The sequence below is a fragment of the Clarias gariepinus genome, chromosome 18 (genome assembly GCF_024256425.1).
Source record: "Clarias gariepinus isolate MV-2021 ecotype Netherlands chromosome 18, CGAR_prim_01v2, whole genome shotgun sequence".
Lineage (NCBI taxonomy): Eukaryota > Metazoa > Chordata > Actinopteri > Siluriformes > Clariidae > Clarias > Clarias gariepinus.
In genome coordinates, this window is record NC_071117.1 from 2250149 (window position 1) to 2270337 (window position 20189).

The 20189-nt window shown below is 36.9% G+C and overlaps 2 protein-coding genes across 2 annotated transcripts; one reads left to right on the forward strand and one right to left on the reverse strand.

Annotated features, from left to right (window-relative positions):
* Positions 1 to 4482: 4482 nt before the first annotated feature.
* On the reverse strand, positions 4483 to 7302 carry LOC128506554 (microfibril-associated glycoprotein 4-like). Its single transcript, XM_053477062.1, has 5 exons — positions 7273 to 7302; positions 6874 to 7119; positions 6685 to 6781; positions 5839 to 6006; positions 4483 to 5744 (listed from the first exon to the last, which is right to left on the reverse strand). Exons 2-5 carry the CDS (start codon positions 7108 to 7110, stop codon positions 5473 to 5475), a joined length of 774 nt encoding a protein of 257 aa, XP_053333037.1. The 5' UTR covers positions 7111 to 7119; positions 7273 to 7302; the 3' UTR covers positions 4483 to 5472.
* Positions 7303 to 8498: 1196 nt separating this feature from the next.
* Positions 8499 to 19411, forward strand: LOC128506957 (piggyBac transposable element-derived protein 4-like). Its single transcript, XM_053477572.1, has 4 exons — positions 8499 to 8736; positions 10482 to 10492; positions 17206 to 18777; positions 19403 to 19411. The coding sequence occupies exons 1-4, from the start codon at positions 8499 to 8501 to the stop codon at positions 19409 to 19411; spliced, it is 1830 nt and encodes a 609-aa protein (XP_053333547.1).
* The last annotated feature ends 778 nt before the right edge of the window (positions 19412 to 20189 follow it).

Genomic DNA, 20189 nt, shown 5'->3' on the forward strand with positions numbered 1-20189 from the left:
ATGCAGCTTTGGAGTAATTTTAGTATGCTAGCCACTGCTGGGAAGTTCACCACTGTTTTGTCCATTTGTGGATAATGGCTCACACCATGGCTTGCTCGAATCCCAAAGGCTTACAAATGGTTTTGTATCCCGTTCCAGACTGATAAATGTCAATTATTTTATTTCTCATCTATTTTTAAATTCTTTTGATCAATCTTTCTTTCAGGAAATCTTTGCTTTTTTAAATCTTTAAGAATGCATCATTTTGTCAGATAGGTTCTATTTCAATATTTTATTCATTTCATAGGCCTGGCAATAATCAGTTTGTTTTGATTACTTTTTTTTTTTATTATTACTTTTTCACATAGGGCCAGGCAGGTTTGGACAGCTTTTTTCCTTAATTGAAGAAATCATTATTTTAAAACTGCATTTTGAATTTCCTCAGGTTATCTTTGTGTAATATTAAAATTAGTTTGATGAGCTGAATCATTTTAGTGTGACAAATATGCAAATATTCAGAATAAAATTTCAGGGAATTTTGATGCAGAAAATACTTTTTCCCAGCACTGTTCATAAATCCAATGTTCATGGATCTAGTGCACATAAATCCAATGTAAATGAATTTATTGTAAATAAATCCAATCTTCATAAATCCATTGTACATAAATCTAGTGTTCATGAACACAATGTTCATACATTTAATATACATACATGATATTTTTTAGAAATCCAGTATTAAAAAATGCCAGAATGCATTCATGGTCACCTGAAAATGTTTAATTAAAGACACCAACATCAACAGTGCTCTTGGCTTCAGGGTTTTCTGCAAATCAGGCCACTTTACACTTCTATACACTTTGGTACTTTGGGGTTTTGCATACATAAGATAAAATAATTATAATAAAATAATCGAATGGGGCCCAATCCACAGATAATCGTGCTTTGTTAAAAATGTGTTCATGGATTCTTTTGGATTTATCAGCAGAACTGTATTGGAACGTGTCCCTGTCTCACAGGATCTGTCTCGGCACAATAACACTTCGCTTCTAGTTAGAAAAGCACAACAGCATCTTTACTTCCTGAAGAGACTAAACAAAAGTTCATCTATCTCCCCAGACACTAGAACCTTGATATTTTCACAAAATAGCAAATTAAGGAACAAGTATCACAAATTTCCTAATCTCACTTTTCTCACAACATAAAGCTTTTGAAACATAAAGGCTTTTATTGTTGCACCATTGAGAGCATCCTGACCAACTCCATCTCTGTCTGTTATGGCAGCACCATGTCAGAAAATAAAGCCCTACAAAGGATGGTGATGAAGGCCCAACACATCATTGGCTCCCAGCTAGTGAACTCTTCAGCACAGCAGATGTCTTAGCAGAGCACACAGCATTGTCAGAGACTTCTCCCCAAGTTACAAACTTTTTGACCTTCCAAGAGAAGGTACAGAAACATTTGCACCAGAACCAGCAGGTTCAGGTCGAGCTTTTTTCTCACAACCTTTATGCTGCTCAAATGTACAAAACACCATTAAACCACTTAAACCTTCTACTTGTAATACATCTCCAGAGGTGGGTGGAGTAGCCAAAAATTTTATTCCAGTAAGAGTAACTGTGCTTCAAAATAATATTACTCAAGTAGAAGTAAAAAGTAGTTATCCAAAATATTACTCAAGTACGGAGTAACTGTTTTACCGTAATGCTAGATTTATTTATTCATTAATGTATTTGAATTATGTAAGCATCCACACAAAATGTTGAAATAATGTACAAATTCTGACATTTCCAAATAATAAAATAAATGAAATAAATGTTAAAAAAAATATATTTTTGTAATGATAATAAAAAAAAAATGCTAATTATATATTTTTACATTGCAAAATTAAATAAAACAACTAAACTAACCGCGACACATTCACATTCATGTGGTCATTGTTATTGTTGCTAATTGGTCAAACGGAGTCATGTGATTATTGTTGCTATGTCTGATTAGTGAAACACAGTCGTGGTAGATCTGCCAGCTGCATTTCTCTGGCAAAAATCTTATGTGTAGACTAAATGGTTAGAAAAGTTATGAGTCGAGTGTAGCTGAATGTAGCAGAGTAAGAGTAGCATTTCTTCTTCACAAATCTACTCAAGTAAATGTAACGGAGTAAATGTAACTAAAAGTAAAAGGAAAAGGGTAAAAGTACCCACCTCTGTTCATCTCACAACTGTAGGGACTGACAAGCAGTGTTGGGTATGAGTACTTGGATTTTGATCAAGCCTGTGTTCTTACTGGGTGTAATCTAAGCAAAGAACTGCATACCTTTGTTTGCCTGGAAAGTGTTCATTAAAAACAACTGTATGACAGACCGGGGTCAGCGGATGCTGAGGAGCATAGTGCACAGAGGTCTGAAGAGCAGTCCGTAGAGAGCTTAATGGAATAGGTTTCCATTGCTTAGCAGCTGCATCCAAGCTTTACATCCCCAGGTGCAAAAGCATCGGATGCAGTCATGTAAAGCACACCACCACATTCACCACTTGGACTTGAGATGTGTTCTCTCTTAATACTTCAACAAGACATTTTGGACCATTTTATGCTCCCAACTTTGTACGAACAGTTTGGGGATGGCCTCTTCCTGTTCCAACATGACTGCGCACCAGTGCACAAAGCAAGTTCCATAAAGACATGGATGAACGAGTTTGGTATGAATGAACTTGACTGGCCCGTGCAGAGTTCTGACCTTGAATTTCACCTGGGGTGAATTAGATAGGAGACTGTGAGCCACGCCTTCTCGTGCAACATCAGTGTCTGGCCTCACAAATCTGCTTCTGGAAAAATGGTCAAAAATTCCCATAAACATGACTCTTAAACCTTGTGGAAAGCCTTCACAGAAGAGTTGAAGCTGTTATAGCTCATACAGTATATACACTACTATTTGCTCTTTTGGTAGATGCTAAACTGCATTTCGTTGCTGAGCACCTGTACTGTGCAATGACAATAAAGTTCTACCTATCTACTTGTCTGACAGCATTTTAGGGATTTTTTAAAAATGTTTTCATCAGTGCTACGTGAGTTCAGTTTCTTCTCAACATTGTTGTTTGTGAGAATTTTAATCTTCCCTTTAATCTTAACCCATAAGCTCCATGCCCATGTTTTTTGTTACGAAATACTAAAAGTATTTTAATATAGCATGAGAGATGAGTGAATCTGATATGGTTATCGTATCACTGCATCAATGTTTATGTTTAAAGCCTGCAAGCACAACATCCCTGATCATTTTATAAATGTTTAGAGATTGTAATTTTGAATGATTTAAAACGACTCAATGACTAAAAGACTCAGAAAAGATTATTCTTATGAATATTGATTACAAAATCTTTGCATGAGTAATTGAAAACAATGAAAAACACTATGAACCAAATTAGTGAAATAGAACAAACATGTTTTATAAAGGGAAGATACATGTGGACTTGTGGACAAGGACTTTTACATCGTTGGACTTGGCCAAAAAAATTATTTCATTTTGTCTCAAGAGAGTACCTGTGGAATGTGATGAAGCACTTCGGTTTCCTGAAGCACTTGATCACGATGATTTTGCTTTTATACAAATAAATCAAGAGCTCAAATGAATGTCCACTTAACTGACAAATTTAAGATAAATAAGGATGAGGGATGTGATATGGCTCATCAGTGTAGCGGTACATTGTGTTGTCAAATGGAGTTGTTATGTTACATCTAAAACAAGGCCAGTTAGAAACTGTTCTGATGATGAGACGATTAAACACTTATTAATACACTGCCAGCGCTCAGCTGAGATATGGAACAAGATGAATTCAACTAGATTGACCATAAACATTAATGAAAAATCAGTCATGTATGGATTTTTAATAGAACACGTCAATAATATACAGTAGTTATACAAAACGTGGAGAACAAGATGCAAAATGACATCACAACAGTGCAGTTTTCAGATGGAAACAAAACGTACACTCTTGGGATTTGCATAAAAATAGAAAGGAGCGAGTGTGACAAAGTCAGAAACTCTGTGTCTAAAACAAATGTCTTGTGCCTTCAAATATTGACTGTTTATTCTATTACACTTTATTGCTCTTTGTAGAGGTTTCTTTTTGGCAGAAATGTTTTTAAAAGCATTTTTTTTGCTTCTGCCATATTTTTGTATGTGGCCAAGACTTTTGCACAAAACTATAACTTTGTCACACTCGCTCCTTTCTATTTTTATGCAAATCCCAGGAGCGTACATTAGGTTTGTTGTTTTTTTTATCTGAAAACTGGCCTGCCTTGTACTATATATTTTTTCTTTACAGCCATGCATATATTCTCCTGTAATATTATTTATTTATTTATAAGTTATATATGGAAATATTGAATGATTTTGTAGATAATTATGCAGATATGATAAACATATATAACAAAATTGGTACAGCATATAATATGGTGCTTAAGACTTTTGCACAGTACACACACACACACACACACACACACACACACACACACACACACAGTATGCTGAAGTGTGTGTCTGTTTTGGCAGATAGAGAAGACACCGCAGTATGAAGCTGTTCTTTTGCCAGCGAAACACCCACATCACACGTGTGTTGGCGATTAATTCTGTACTGAAATAAACTTATATATTCATAGATTGTTAAAGTAACATATGTACAATTAAAGTTACCATATAATCACACAAACATGAAAAAAAAAAACATTCTTTATTCACCACAAAATTGTACACTAACTGCTAAGATCCCACTAGTAGCAGCATGGATTTATGGGCGTCCTGCAAAATTAAAGGAAGATACAGAAACCTTTGCATGCGCAGTGAGCATATGTAGGGCGAATTCACAACTTTTATTTATCATATAAACATAGGGAACAGTATGTACAGCTGTGTGACATCTGCATAATCAGTTAAGCACATGTTATATTTATGGATATTAAGCAGGAAAAAGGACCCAGAATTTAGTCTGGCTGCAGCACATTACTCATTGTGAGTGCATCATATTCATTTCTAAAGTCTTCATTAACACGTTAAAATGATTTTTGTATTTCATTTTGAATCTAATGTATTTCTGACTATAATTGATAATTTAGTATATAAGTAAAGGTGTGTTGTTACAAAAATAAGAAATTAAGTGAAGACTTTCTTTCCTTTAAAGTTTATTTCATTATTTATTGGAGTTTAATTTCCTATAAGCAGTATACAAGGGCAAACTTTGGAAAGTGATTTTAATAAAAACAAAAATCATTTAATTAACATATTGTACGTGTGTACCAGAAAAAAAAAAATTCTCCTAAAAATGGAAATAATACAGTTAATATAAAAGATGTCTCAAGGGAGATACAATGCATGAAAAACCCCAAGATTGAAGATCAGGATTAATTAGTAAGCAGTCTTGCCTTTTTGCTCTAAATCTGTCTCGAGCACCAATCAAAGAAATCAGAGATATTAGACTTCTTCCTCTGTATTCTACTCCTTAAGTAAAGCTAGAGATTTTGAAGATCTTGCAATGTCATCCGTCTGATCTTCATCGTAATAGTCTTCAAAGAGTAGTAGTACCCTTTCCAGGGCTGCCACATGATGCCTGCATATGCTGTGTTCACAGTCCCATATCTGTACAAGCCATTGGGGAGGCCAAGACCACATGACCAGTACCTGTAGAACCAGAATCCTCCCAAGTTAGTTTCTGCACAGCTTCCTGCTACATCTTTGTCAAAGGTTGAAAAAGCCATACCATTCACATAGGCCAAAGCATCACCTGGAACAGATAGCATATAGGAGTGTGTAAAGGACAAGCTAATCAATTAATCAATTAATTTTAGTGTTTGAGTGGTCTTTACTGATGTCCTCACCTGCTCCTCCATCGATGTAACCTCCAACGTTCAGCTTGTAATTATCAGATTCAGGGTTGATGTAGAACAAAGTGTACTGGGCGTAGGCGCTGCCTTTCTCAAAATCCTCCATGTCCACTCTCAGCAGATATTTCTCGCTGTTGGTCAGCATGAAGATGTTCTCCAAACCTGGAATTAAAAAAAAATATATATTTTAAAGCATAAACTGGGAATATGCGGAGATGAATAATTCAGGTATAAACCAATAGTGTTGAAAGATTCCACACTTCACAATCTCTGCAATCAGGACCAACGTTTCTCTGACTGTCAGGCATCACTTTGAAATTTTAACTACTTGTTTATTTGCTCTACAAAATATAAGTAACATCTGTGCATAATTGAAAAACAAACACCTAATGTAAAATAAAAAAGCATTTAGCACAATTTTCCAAGATACAGATAAATGAATTATTAATACAGAATTTATGCAGTGATTAATGTCATCATTAGCAACTATGGCTATTCCTGCAGCAATATATTGGCTACATTTGGTATTATATAATTATAACATCTTATTATTTAAGTAATGATTTAATTAATTAACTTCTAATTAATTAACTTCTAATTAAATTCTAAGCTGCAGAATAATGAGCTACTTTCTTTGCTTATTCATTCAATTCATTTGTTCTTTCTTTCTTTCTCTCTTTCTTTCTTTCTAAAAAAATACAATACATACATACCTATACACATACATATATACAGCTAAAGGGGTTCCTGCTCTAGATGCTGTTGATGCATGTGTTCAAGATTGCTGTGCTACAATGACTAGGTTCCCATGATCAGGAAAACACCACATTGTTCTCTTACCTAGCCAGTATTCACCACTGATATTACCAAATCCATTCTTATACGTCTCCCATGTCCGGTAGAAATTCACACTGCCGTCGATTCTCCTCTGAATTACCTGGTACACAGCATGGTGTACAGGTGATATATTATTTACCATTTATTTACCATTACATTGTTCTCAAACAGCAATAAACAGGTTCTACTCACCGTCCATCTCCCATTATCATGTCCATCGCTTTCTTCGCACCCCATATCACAGTACACCTTCACAGGTTTATGGGGTCCTGCTGGGTAAATGGTGTACACACCACTGGGAACAGACACATTCTTCTTAGAGCTTATCTTTAGGTTGTAAATATTGTCACAGTCCAGTGGCAGGGACGAGGTCACGACAGGAGCCGAGTGGACCAGTGAGGACAACGCCAGCACCAGGAACAGCAACATGACCTGATGCTGTAATAATAATAATAATAATAATAATATATTAATTTTGCACATTTTAAGCATTTTATTTAGACATATAATAAAATATCATAAAACAATCCACGTAAGATTAAATAACTTTTTAATAAACAAATTATAATAAAAGGCATAAAATGTGCTTACAATTTCTGTGAAGTTTCTTTCCAAAACAAAAATACTAAACAAACAAACAAAAAATTGTTTGTTTTAATAGAGTTTGAGTTAGTTTTATTTTAATTACTTTGTCATATATAACCTAATTATAATACTCTTGATATTTTTATTTTGTGTATATTTTTATTTAAGTGCACTACATCAGTTATATGCACAAACATTAAAGGTTATTCGATTATTCGATATATTTCTCTGTTACCAGTGATACTTGCATTGATGTGATACTCACCTGAGCTAATCCTAGTGTACAGAAGGCGTGTTAGTTGCCTGCAAACTGATACACAGACAACGATTCTGTTCCTTTTATATCGGCCCGCTAGCCTCTTGGCAGAATTCCAAAGTTCTTCTCGTAAGAAACTGAGTTAGAGCCAGTCTGAGATTTGACAAGCGTTATCATTATATAAATATAATGATAATATTATCATGATTAAATAAGTAACATTCCTTTACAACTTAATTGCATATATCTACGCTGTGTTCTTAAATCTGATGCTTGATTAGATAAGATCCAAACCAAAGACAGGCTTTAGTTTAATGGCATTTTAATTCATAAGAACAAAAGAAATGTGCATATTTCTACAGTCATGTGGTTTACAATAGCACAACACTTTAGCTGGGATTCTGGTTCGGCTGCATTCAGGATGACATCATGGAGAATTCTTGGGTTTTTGTGAATGTGGGTTTAAGAATAAGCAATAACTATCTTATCCTGCACAGGGTAGTGTCTTTTTCTCTCCTCTAGTTAAGCTATGGTCAATATACCATATTTAACTATTTAATACTGAAGTATGAAAGGCTTAAAATCAAATGTAAATTTAAGAAGAAATTGTAGAAAAATTTAAGAAACAAATTGTGAGAAAATCAGAAAACCTGTTGCCTTTGACGTCATGTCTATAGTCGTCTATTTCAATTTTATTTATATACAGCTTTTATTTACACTGACCACTTGTTTGGTAATTTGGTAATTGCTCCAAATTCTAATATTTTTATCTGGTGTAACGGGTTCGACCCTAAGTTCACGGGCGACACCATGAAACACAGACATGAGGCGAGGACTTATGGGAAAAATTTATTTAGAAAAATGGGAAAGGAAAATGTTAAAGGAGGGAGGACGAAAAGAAGAGGAAGGAAGGCTTGTGATGCACGTGCTGGTCTGGTTGGCAGTGCCCTGCTGGCATGCGGGCACAGGCTGGTAAATGCTGGTGGCAGGCAGAGTGGCAGCTTCGGAGCACGCACAGGTAGCGCTCCTGCACGCTCCCGATGACGGCCCCTCCCAGCTCTCTCTGGGTGCGGCCACAGGCGGGAGTCTCTCCTGGACGTCCGTTGGCTGGGCGGCTCTTCCGGCTGGGTTCGGGGGCCCTAACGTAGTCCTCTCGGCGGCCTTTTCCTTTTCGGCGGCCGGGATGCGAATGTGGGCTCTAAACGGGAGCCAAGGTGCTGTGGGAACTCGCGCAGCTCGTTCACGCACCATCCTCTCGCGGAGATCAAAGAGTGGCATTCCGCTTTTAAAGTCTCTGGGGTGCGTCACATTGTGTTTTGTGTAATTTGTTATTTGTAGTATTGGCATTTTATTCATTAGATGTCATGATTAATTAGTGTAATCTGGAACAAAAAAGCTTTAATTTCAGTTATTGAGAATATTATTTCAATATTGTTTAAAGAATAATAACTATTTTACAATAAATAATCATATATAATAATAAAAATCCAAACATCAAACAATAAATATCCATATAAAAATATTAGACTTTGGAGCAATGGAAAAAGTTAATGTGGTCTGATGAGTCCAGATAAAAGCTAAATTTGTAGCTAAATTTAAATCTATTTAAATCTCGATAAATGAAAAGTAAATTTTGGAGTTTGCGATTTCTTTTGATTGTTTGTTTTTATAGCCTACATACATATAGTGTACATACTGTATACAGGGTGAAAATGGACTAAACAATATTTAATAGCTATAGAACTTGTAATATCACCCCATGTTACACCACCCCATGTCCATGTGTTGTTAGACCAGCACTTTCCAGGGTATTGGCTGGGACGACGTAAACCTCATAAACAGCCTCCAAGAAGTCCAGATCTCACTCTATGTGATTTTCTCCTGTGGGGCTTTGCAAAAGAGGGGGTGTACAGGACAAAGCATCTTACACAGGAGGACTTGGAGGCATGGATTCAGGAGGTTCTCAGCAAAATCCAAACTCATATTGAAATGACTGCGTTCCATCCCCAGCCATTTAGGCAAACTGGTTGATTGGTCATACTCAGCTCACGGAAGGAACTCAATCCATGTGATTTTCAATATAGTAGGATTTTAGGATGATGGCTACCTCCTGGTTAGCTCTTTCCACTTGTCCTTTCGACTGTGTTCTTGACTTATGCCAGGGTGGAGCCTTTGAATAAATTTGAGGACAGCAGATCTTGAAAATGGGCATAGCTTGTTCACCTGATGATTTGGCTGACCACAGTAAAAGCAGAGAATCGTTTTCTTTTGCCTTTTCTATTTAGCAGCAGTAACTGTAACTTGGGGTGGCTAAATTGTATGAGTTTAGGTTACTCAGGTATTGCCTCTTTTACTACAGCTTTCTGATGAAGGTGATGGTTCTGGAATAAGTGATCCAGAAAATTTTTTAATTTTAATAAGTGAATCAAGAGATACTGGACCTGTTCAGTGAATACATCTGGATACAGTACAAACCTTGGCAGAACCCTGCTTTTAAAGGTACTCTAAAGACACTCATGAATCTGTAATTCTAAGGCATATTCTGCAACCTGTCTTTTACTGGCTAGTCTAGATGGCTATAACCCAGCATACTGCTTTTGCATATGTTGTTCTAATATTCCCTAATAAAGTAAAGGGAAAAAGCAGTGTAACAGAAATAAAAACCCTTACATTTTTTAAAACCCTTTTTATCAGATCTGAAGAGTGTTGGGTATTTTAGTTATATTTAGCATTTGGTTTTAGAATTATGTGGATATTTGCCCAAGAAATTAGCTTTCCCGAGTCATTTGTTTCAGTTAAATTAATTATATATTTTTCATGAAAAAACATAATAAAAATCATCTGCCAATGCAACTTCAGACAAACAACATATGACTTTTTGACTATTCCATTAGTTATTTAAGACAAATGAGAGAAAAAGATGTGTCCAATACTAAGTACCCTCTTATTGTGTCCACAGGATTTAAGAGGGTAAGTTTTTAAGAGCAGCCAGGTGCTGTTAATCATCAACCCTTAATTGATTAGGTGTGCAGAACTCTACTAGACCTCTAGTAGTAGTTTTTAAGCAGGTCTGGAGCACCTAGGTGTGTGTTGACTGGGCTGACACAATGCCAAGTAGAAACGATATAAGCACCGGTCTTAGAGAAGCAGCTGTTGCTGCACATAAATCTGGAAAGAGTTTTCAAACAATTTGGTGCTCGCCGTTCTACAATGAGAAAGAGAATTCTACGGAAAGATGTTTTGTGCTTGTTTTTGCAGCCATAGGAACTGGGCACTTTGCAATTAATAGGTCGACCTTGAAATCATTGTTATATTAGAGTATCCTAACAGCAAATGTAAGGCCACCTGTCTGACATCTAAAGCTTGTGTGAAATTAGGTATTGAACCTAAATTATCAGCATATAGTCTACATATTTATTATTGACCTCAAATGGCATTCTATAAATCTGACTATGTATTTATAAACTGTCCGACAGTCAGAACTGAGCATAACTGAGCTAGACCTCTGTTTTAGATGATAGCACACCCTATGCAATGAGTTTAATTTGTTAACATTTTAACATGGGTCTCTATGGGGATTGACTCACTTTTTGTGCCCGCTAGTGGTCATTCAAGGAACTGCACATTTTGGCACTTTCTTGTTGGACCTATTCTTTAGAAGTGGAAGTTGCCCCTGTGATTATTCCCAGTTGAAAGGACGGTTTAGGATTTAAATCATTTTTTTGGCGGCTAGTAGATATCATGCAGAGTCAAGTTACTGACAACTATAAACTTTAAGTAAATACAAGCTTGCTTTCTTACAAACATGGTAGATAATGTTAAAAATTAACATACATAACATTTATTTTTCACTGAGTTTAACGATTTAAAAAAATCTTGTAATGATTGCAATAATTATTTAATCTGATTTACAGCATTTAGACCATATGTTCTCAGTCTCAGAGCAGCATTTGATTCAATAAAATGGTGGAAGCTGATTGGCCCTTGAGTGTTGATTCGAAATGCTTAGTGGTACATTTCAGATGGAGCTTTTAGAGAACAAAATTAGAATGCGAGTCAAGAGAGAAACTTTTCTTTTCGTAATCAAACCATGAGTAATAGATGAAGCAATGATTTTTTGCAAATTTTTTGCATAAAATGAAAGGATTCAGTTTAATGCAGGAGATTTCTTAATGACTGACAGCTTTATTGATTATAAAAGATGTGTTCTTTACCCAATTTGTGTAACTTCATTGTCAATTTAAAAAAGAGGTTTTGTTTTTTTATTAGATTTTGTGGCTTCACTTTACATGCTTGGGCACAAATGAAAAAATTGACAATTACATGTTTAGGTGCATGTGTTTTGATGGATCCAATTTGAATTTGTTAAAATATTTTGTTAATATTGGACATATTTTGCAATCATTTTCTATGATTTTATTTATATATGTGCATATGGACACAGAATGCATACAGAAGTTAGTGTTTTATTTCTAGAGACTAATCACACAAGAGGTTAAACACACAAGAGGCTAATCCTATCAGAGGTCAAACCCACTAAGGGCCACCCATGCTAGAGGCTAAGCCTACATTAGGAGACACACAGGCATGAAACACAGACAGCAACAGTAACCAAACAAGGGGGACAAACAGACTGAGCGACACACAGACAAGGATACAACCAAAACAAAGGTAAACCTAACCAAACAGCTCCATAAAACAAATGCCCATTTCCTATAACCAATGGACCAGTTTCCCAGAATTAACAGTTCAATTAAATTTCTAATCAATTTTATTTGTATAGCGCTTTTAGCAATTTTCATTGCCGCAAAGCAGCTTTACACAATCAAAAAAGTTATTTAAGTTTGTATGAAATGTGAATGTGTATGAATCAAAATGGTCAGTTTGTCCCTGGTGAGCAAGCCGAGGGTGACAGTGGCAAGGAAAAACTTCCTGAGATGGTAATAGGAAGAAACCTTGAGAGGAACCAGACTCAACAGGGAACCCATCCTCATTTGGGTGAAACAGAAAGCAGTAAATGATCTGCATTTATACAGTGTGTAGGGTGGGAGGCAGTTCAGCTATAATAGCTGATGTTAATTAATGTTAATATGGAGTCCAGGTAGTTATTGAAGACCCAGGTAGACTTGGAGGAAGTTCTAGTCCTGAACTATCTAACTGTCAAGTCCCAAAAAAAACAGTTGCCAACACCAGTTGAGGCCAGAACCATCTTCTAGGTAGAGAGAATCATCCCCAGACACCAGACGCATCCCAGAGAGACACACGGGGCATCCATGTGACGAGATCTTCAGCCAGAAGCGGGGCACCAGGATGGATCAGACAGGTCCGGAGGGCAGAGGGAGTCTGGATCGCTGGCAGCTCAGGAAAGACATGTGTAGCTGGACAGAGAGAGAGAAGGAGAGAGGGGGAAACAGGGGGAGAGAGGAAAGAGAAAGAGGGGGAGAAAGAGAAGAAGAGGAGAGATGGCAGCTAGGTATGGTCACAGTCACACAATGTATAATGTGAATGTATATTAACTGTAGAGTGCAAGCAGAGACTCCGGCAGGACTAACTATGACATCATAACTAAAAGGGAGAGCCAGAAGGAAACACAAACATGAGGGGAAACTCAGATGTAAAGCAAACAATCACCTCACCGTCAGCAAACCTGAGTGATCAATGACACTCAGAACAGCATCTAAACATACCAGTTCACCATAATACTCTACGTCCATGAGTCCCCCAGATCTGCTCCTTTACCTAGGGTTAGTAAAACCTTTTTCTTACAAAGCCCCAAAATTATTGAATAGTCTTCCAAATAGTGTTCGGGACTCAAACACAGTCTAAGTGTTTAAGTCCAGGCTAAAAACCTATTTATTTAGCCAAGCATTTTTATAAAGCCTAAGGCAAATCTATTTATAAAAATGCTTGGCTAAATAAATAGGTTTTTAAACACTGAGACAGTGTTTGAGTCCCGAACACTATTTGGAAGACTATTCCATAATTTTGGGGCTTTGTAAGAAAAAACTCTGCCCCCAACTGTATTTTTCATAATATACGGTACTGACAAGCAGCCTGCATCCTTTGATCGAAGTAGGCGTGGCGGTTCGTAGGACACTAGCAGTTTGCTCAGGTACTGTGGCGCGAGACCATTTAAAGCTTTATATGTCAAGAGTAGTATTTTAAAATCAATGCGAAATTTCACAGGGAGCCAATGGAGTGAAGATAAGATAGGGGTGATATGCTCGTATCTTCTGGTTCTAGCGAGGACTCTCGCTGCTGGACAACCAGACAGTAAGGCATTACAATAGTCCAACCTAGAGGTGATAAAAGCATGAACTAGTTTTTCTGCATCGTTTAGCGACAATATATTTCTTATCTTGCAATATTTCTAAGGTGAAAGAATGCTATCCTGGTAATATTATCTACATGAGCTTCAAATGAAAGGCTGGAATCTATAATCACACCGAGGTCTTTTACTGTTGCACTTGATGGAACAGAAAGGCCATCTAAAGTTACGGTGTAATCTTAAATTTTACTCCTAGTTGTATGCGGTCCTATGACTAGAACTTCTGTCTTATCCGGATTTAGCAGAAGGAAGTTAATTAGCATCCAATTTCTTATGTCCTGCACACATTGCTCAACTTTAGTAAGCTGTTTTTTCTCATCAGGTTTTGCTGAGACATATAACTGTGTGTCGTCAGCATAACAATGAAAACTAATACCATGCTTACGGATTATGTTGCCCAGAGGAAGCATGTAAAGAGAAAAAAGCAGTGGACCTAAAACTGAACCCTGCGGAACGCCAAACTCCACTAGAGAACATGCAGAATAATCACCATTTAAGTCTACATACTGATAACGATGGGTCAGATAGGATCTGAGCCAGGAAAGGGCTGTACCCTTAATTCCCACTACATTTTCTAATCTGTGAAGAAGAATAGCGTGATCAATGGTGTCAAAAGCTGCACTGAGGTCGAGTAACACAAGTATAGTTACACAACCCTGATCAGAGGTCAATAGGAAGTAATTTACTACTTTAACGAGTGCTGTCTCTGTACTGTGATGAGGCCTACTGTAAATCCTGACTGATACAGTTCATGTATGCCATTTCTATGTATATATGAGCATAGCTGCTCCGCTACTATCTTTTCCAGAATCTTAGAGATAAAGGGGAGGTTTGATATTGGTCTGTAACTGGACAGCTGACAGGGGTCGAGGTCAGGTTTCTTAATTATTGGTTTGATAACTGCTAATTTAAAAGATTTTGGAACATAACCAATGCTGAGTGAAGAATGAATTATTCTCAACAGGAGTTCTGTTATTGCTGGTACTATCTGTTTAAGAAAATGTGTCGGTACAGGATCTAATATACAGGTTGATGAATTAGCAGAAGAGATGAGTGAAATTAGTTAATTCTCTTCAAGGGGAGTAAAGTATTCTAGGTCTCATGTGGTGTGGTTAGATTATCATCTGTATCACTTAAATTGTCTCGTTTAAAAGCCTGAAATTTTAGCAATTTTGTGATCGTTATACCAGGGAGCGAGTTTCTTATCTCTAATAATTTTTCTTTTAACTGGAGCTACATTATCTAAGGTATAGCGAAATGTCGACTCTAAATATTCAGTCGCCTGATCGAGTTCTGTGGGGTCAGACGGTGATCTAATCGAAGTTGGAAACTCTGGGAGATTACTGATAAAACTCTGTTTGGTAGTTGATGAGAATGTACGTTTTATACGGTAGCGCGGCGCTGTGCGTACATTATTACTGTGACACACTTGAATTGAGACAAGATAGTGATCTGAGATAACTTCAGATAGTGGAATTGTGAATAAATTTCTTATACTTAATCCGAATAATATTATTAAATCTAAAGTGTGACTAGCTTTATGAGTGGGTCCTACTACACACTGATTTACTCCTACCGAGTCCAGTATGGACATAAATGCTGTTCTCAGAGGGTCTTCTGGATTCTCAAAATGAATATTAAAATCTTCAGCAATTAACACTTTGTCTACAGAAACGACTAGGTTTGAGAGGAAATCTGCAAATTCACTAAGAAATTCAGAGTACGGCCCTGGAGGTCTGTAAATGATGATTAGCGGGATCGACTGAGCTGACTTAATATAATTAAATACACTTATGTTACTATAAAGAATTTCAAATGAATTAAATTTGTGTCCGTGTTTTTGTACAATAGTCAAATTATCATTGTGAATAACTGCGACGCCTCCTCCTCTACCAGTTAACCGAGGCTGGTGTATGTAGCTGTATCCAGGAGGACTACCTTCATTTAGAGCTACATACTCGTCCTGTTTAATATTTAACAGTCCTAGCTTCAGATCAGAGGTGCCGGCTGTGCATTCAGTATGATCTGAGTTTGTGGTCTTTATGTTAAATAAATTACTAAAACAGACTTTCTGAGTCTTTCTAAATGTGTTTTTAGTTTGGGAAACAATATGATGAACCCTGAGTGACGACTCTATGCAGCTAGCAAGGAACTAAACAGCTATTTATAAAGGAACTAATGAGCTGCCTCGGTTCAGGTGAGCACTCTCATCACCTGACTGAGGTGAATTCTGGGAAACTGAGTCCAATTTACATTCAGGCATTTGGCAGACACTCTTATCCAGAGCGACTTACATTTTTACCTTATTACACATCTGAGCAGTTAAGGGTTAAGGGCCGCGCTCAAGGGCCCAACAGTGGCAACTTGGTGGTTGTGGGGTTTGAACCTGGGATCTTCCAAACCGTAGTCCTGCGTGAATAAATGTAAAGAGGCATGTAAAACATCTTAACTTCAGGTACATGTGCTTAAATATGTGAAGCATTTTTTTTTAATCTTTAAGGAAGTAACAATTTACAAGAAATACAAAAGTGATGCTAGACCACATTTTACAGGTCTGTTGTTTGCTTCCATGGAACAGTGAGCATTTTCATTATGATTTGCAATGAGAGAATGTTTTGTAAAGCTGAGATTAGATACAAAAATCTGTTCTTTGTCTGCACACAGAATGTGAACACCTTGCTTTGGGTGTTTGCTTTTATTGTTTTATTGAATTATAAATGATTTGCATATTTTATACATTTTGTATTTCCATGTTTTGAATATTATATGTAATTATTTTAGGAGTAAATATTTATTACTGCTTTATCATACTGATTTGAGTAACTTGATTTAAGCCTCTAAAATAAAATAATAAACAATTTAAGAGGTAGCATTTTCTTAAAGTTTGGTTTCATGTTTCTTAACCCTCATATTATGTTAAGGGTCAATTTGACCCATTTCAGTTTTTTTGTTGATCAAAGTACTGTTTATCCTTCTTTTATCTTCATGAAATTTTGTGACTTTTCCTCATCTGGGGTCATAAAATGGTGTGTAAAATATGGACACTCTGATGCGTCCGGGAACGTCTGTGCAGAGTTTGTATACAAAGATGATGTTGCGGGTCATTTTGACCCGGACACTTTGATGTGGGTAAAAAGCTGATCAGATGCAAAATAAACATGTCTCTCTGATGTACTTTGTTTTGAATAGCCTCTGAATAAACATACATAAATAAACACAGACCCAGGTGTGTGTACGGGCCAAGCTTTCTTCCCTTTGTCCTTGTCACTGTTCTCATGTCATCTCTCGAAGCACACCAAAAATGAGCTCCAGAAGGTTTACAGCTGAAGAAGTTTTATCAGAGATTTTTAACTAGGACAGTGATGAAGAAGAAGAGATTTCAGAGACAGAGGATTGTTCAGAGCCCGAGGACAATGTTATTGATGATCCTGACTTTCAATTTTCCCATGATGAGGAGGATTCAGAGGAGGAGTCTGCTGCCATCTCTAAATCAGAAGAAAACCAAGTACTGCAGCAATCATCATCCACAGAGGGCACATGGACATCTAGAGATGGTATTATAAAATGGTCCACATCTCCACACCTAAGCCAAGGCAGACTGTCATCTTCCAATGTCATCAAAATGACTCCTGGTCCTACAAGATTTGCCATCACACGAGCTGATGATATTCAATCCACGTTTCAGCTCTTCATATCCCCACCCATAGAGAGGATTATACTTGGCATGAGTAACTTGGAGGGGAGGCGTGTATTTCAAGAGAAATGGAAGCCACTGGATCAGACTGACTTGCGTGCTTATTTTGGAATTCTGGTGTTAGCTGGAGTATACAGGTCAAAGGGAGAAGCAACTGCAAGTCTGTGGAATGAAGAGAATGGAAGGCCAATCTTTCGTGCAACAATGTCTCTGGAAACGTTTCACATAATATCTCGTGTGATCCGATTTGACAACCGTGACACCAGAGCTGGTCGACGTGAAAGAGACAAACTGGCTGCAATCAGGGATGTATGGAATAAATGGGTTGTAATCCTTCCTTTGATGTACAACCCTGGCATCCATGTTACTGTAGATAAACGCCTTGTTCCATTCAGGGGCCGCTGTCCGTTCCGGCAGTATATGCCCAGCAAGCCGTCCAAGTATGGCATCAAAATATGGGCAGCTTGTGATGCAAAATCTAGCTATGCATGGAATATGCAAGTATACACTGGAAAGCTACCTGGAGGAGCATCGGAGAAGAATCAGGGGATCCGTGTGGTGCTGGAGATGAGTGAAGGGCTGCAAGGTCACAACATCACTTGTGACAACTTCTTTACATCCTACCGCCTTGCAAATGAACTTCAGAAGAGAAAGCTGACTATGTTGGGAACAATAAGAAGAAATAAGCCAGAACTTCCCAGTGAAATTCTGAAGATGCAGGGAAGATCTCTGCATTCCTCAATATTTGTTTTCTCTGATAAAGCAACAGTTGTTTCATACTGCCCAAAGAAAAACAAGAACGTTCTTGTCATGAGCACAATGCACACAGATGCATCTCTGACTACAAGAGAGGACAAGAAGCCACAAATGATCCTGGACTACAACTCGACCAAAGGAGGAGTTGACAATCTGGACAAAGTCACAGCAACATACAGCTGCCAGCGCAAGACAGCCCGTTGGCCCTTGGTTATCTTCTACAACATTGTGGATGTGTCTGCTTACAATGCCTATGTCCTGTGGACTGAAATCCATCATCAATGGAATGCTGGCAAATTGTACCGACGTCAGCTTTTCCTGGAAGAACTGGGCAAAAGCCTTGTCACTCCCAAGATCCAGAGGCGAGCCAGGCCAGCTCGATCACCAGCAGCTGCAGCTGTAATTGAAAAAGTCAAGTTCGTGCCATCCATACAATCTGCAGTGGATACAGGTGTACAGAAATGGAAGAGATGCCAGGTCTGTCCCTCCGGAAATGACAGTAAAACAAGCACATCTTGTGTAAAATGCAAGAATTACATCTGCAGAAAGCACACATTTACATTATGTCCATCTTGTGGACAACATTGAAAATGTTGAACACTGAAACTCTAAAACTAAACAAAATAGTTGTTTCAAAAATTGTTCTGGAATTTCAAATTGTGTTGTATGTCAGTTTGTTAAATGTTTATCTAATAGAAAATAAAGTTGCTGTTGTTTAAACCCAGTTTTTTGACAGTTCTGAGTGGAATTACACAGTGCGGGTCAAAATGACCCGCAACATAACCAATGTGATTTTTTTTCAACATAATATGAGGGTTAAAGATAGTTTAATGTTAATTGAGTAGGCAGTGTCTAATGTCTTATTCACGATGAATATTTATAGCTTATTGTTTATTATAAACTTTTTTGCTATTGTGGTCATATTTTAGTTTTTTTAATTGGCACTCTGAACTAGTTTCACATTAATGAAGCTTTTCACATTAATGCAGTTTCTATTTTATCCTCTAATATAATCATCAGAATTGAGCATATTTCAAGTTTAAAGTTTACTTGTCATGTGCACAAATGTCAGTGGGGATTGTGCATTAAAATGTCTCTACAGTGGGTGTAGAGACTGAATTCAAGTATATTGCACAGCACATTCCGCTTAATGTACAGGTGTATTAGGATGTGTGAGTGTGTGGTTAATTAATATGCTTATTAAATATTAAGTTCAGTTCCTGACTTTAAAAACTAGAATATGTGTATTTAGGGAAAGTTAAAATAGTGGATTCGATGCAGGAGCTCTCGCAGGAGGGAGCAGAGCCTGTTATCACCAACCTTATGAACATAAACTTTAGATTCAGAATCAGAAACAAAAAGTGCTTTATTGCCAAGTACTGTATGTTTGCACATAAGAATATTTTTGTATCAAAACGTCAGAGAAAGCATACACAAAAAAAGATGACAATTGTTAAGTTACAAATAAAATTTTAATTCAATTTTTTTTTTTTTACATACACAGTCATACACAGTACGACATGCAGTGAAATGCGTATACAACCACCGGTGACCTTAAAAACTTTAAAAACTATTAACAAGAAATAAGAAAGAGAAATAAATAGCTGAAACTATAAGAAAGTAGAACAAAATATAAACATTTTCAAAAATATATAAAAATATAAACCTATCTGTACAAAAAACAAAATAACTAATTTAAATAGAAATAAAAATGGAAATAAATGGAAATGTCCAGAAGTGTGCAAATGGAAATAAAAATGGAAATGAATGGAAATGTCCAGAAAGTGTGCAAATGTGCTACAGTATGTCCATGATTGTCCAGTCTACAATGTATGTGCATCTGTGCATGAGTAAACAGATAAATAATGTCCATAACTGACCATTTCCGT

Bases quoted from the DNA above. Each gene is read 5' to 3' on its own strand.
- LOC128506554 (XM_053477062.1), bottom strand. From the start codon at position 7,110: ATGTTGCTGTTCCTGGTGCTGGCGTTGTCCTCACTGGTCCACTCGGCT. The intron at 6,782-6,873 runs GTGAGTAGAACC...GCTGTGTACCAG, and splicing joins ATGATAATGGGAGATGGACG to GTAATTCAGAGGAGAATCGA. The intron at 6,007-6,684 runs GTAAGAGAACAA...TTTTAATTCCAG, and splicing joins CAGTGGTGAATACTGGCTAG to GTTTGGAGAACATCTTCATG.
- LOC128506957 (XM_053477572.1), top strand. From the start codon at position 8,499: ATGCTGGTGGCAGGCAGAGTGGCAGCTTCGGAGCACGCACAGGTAGCG.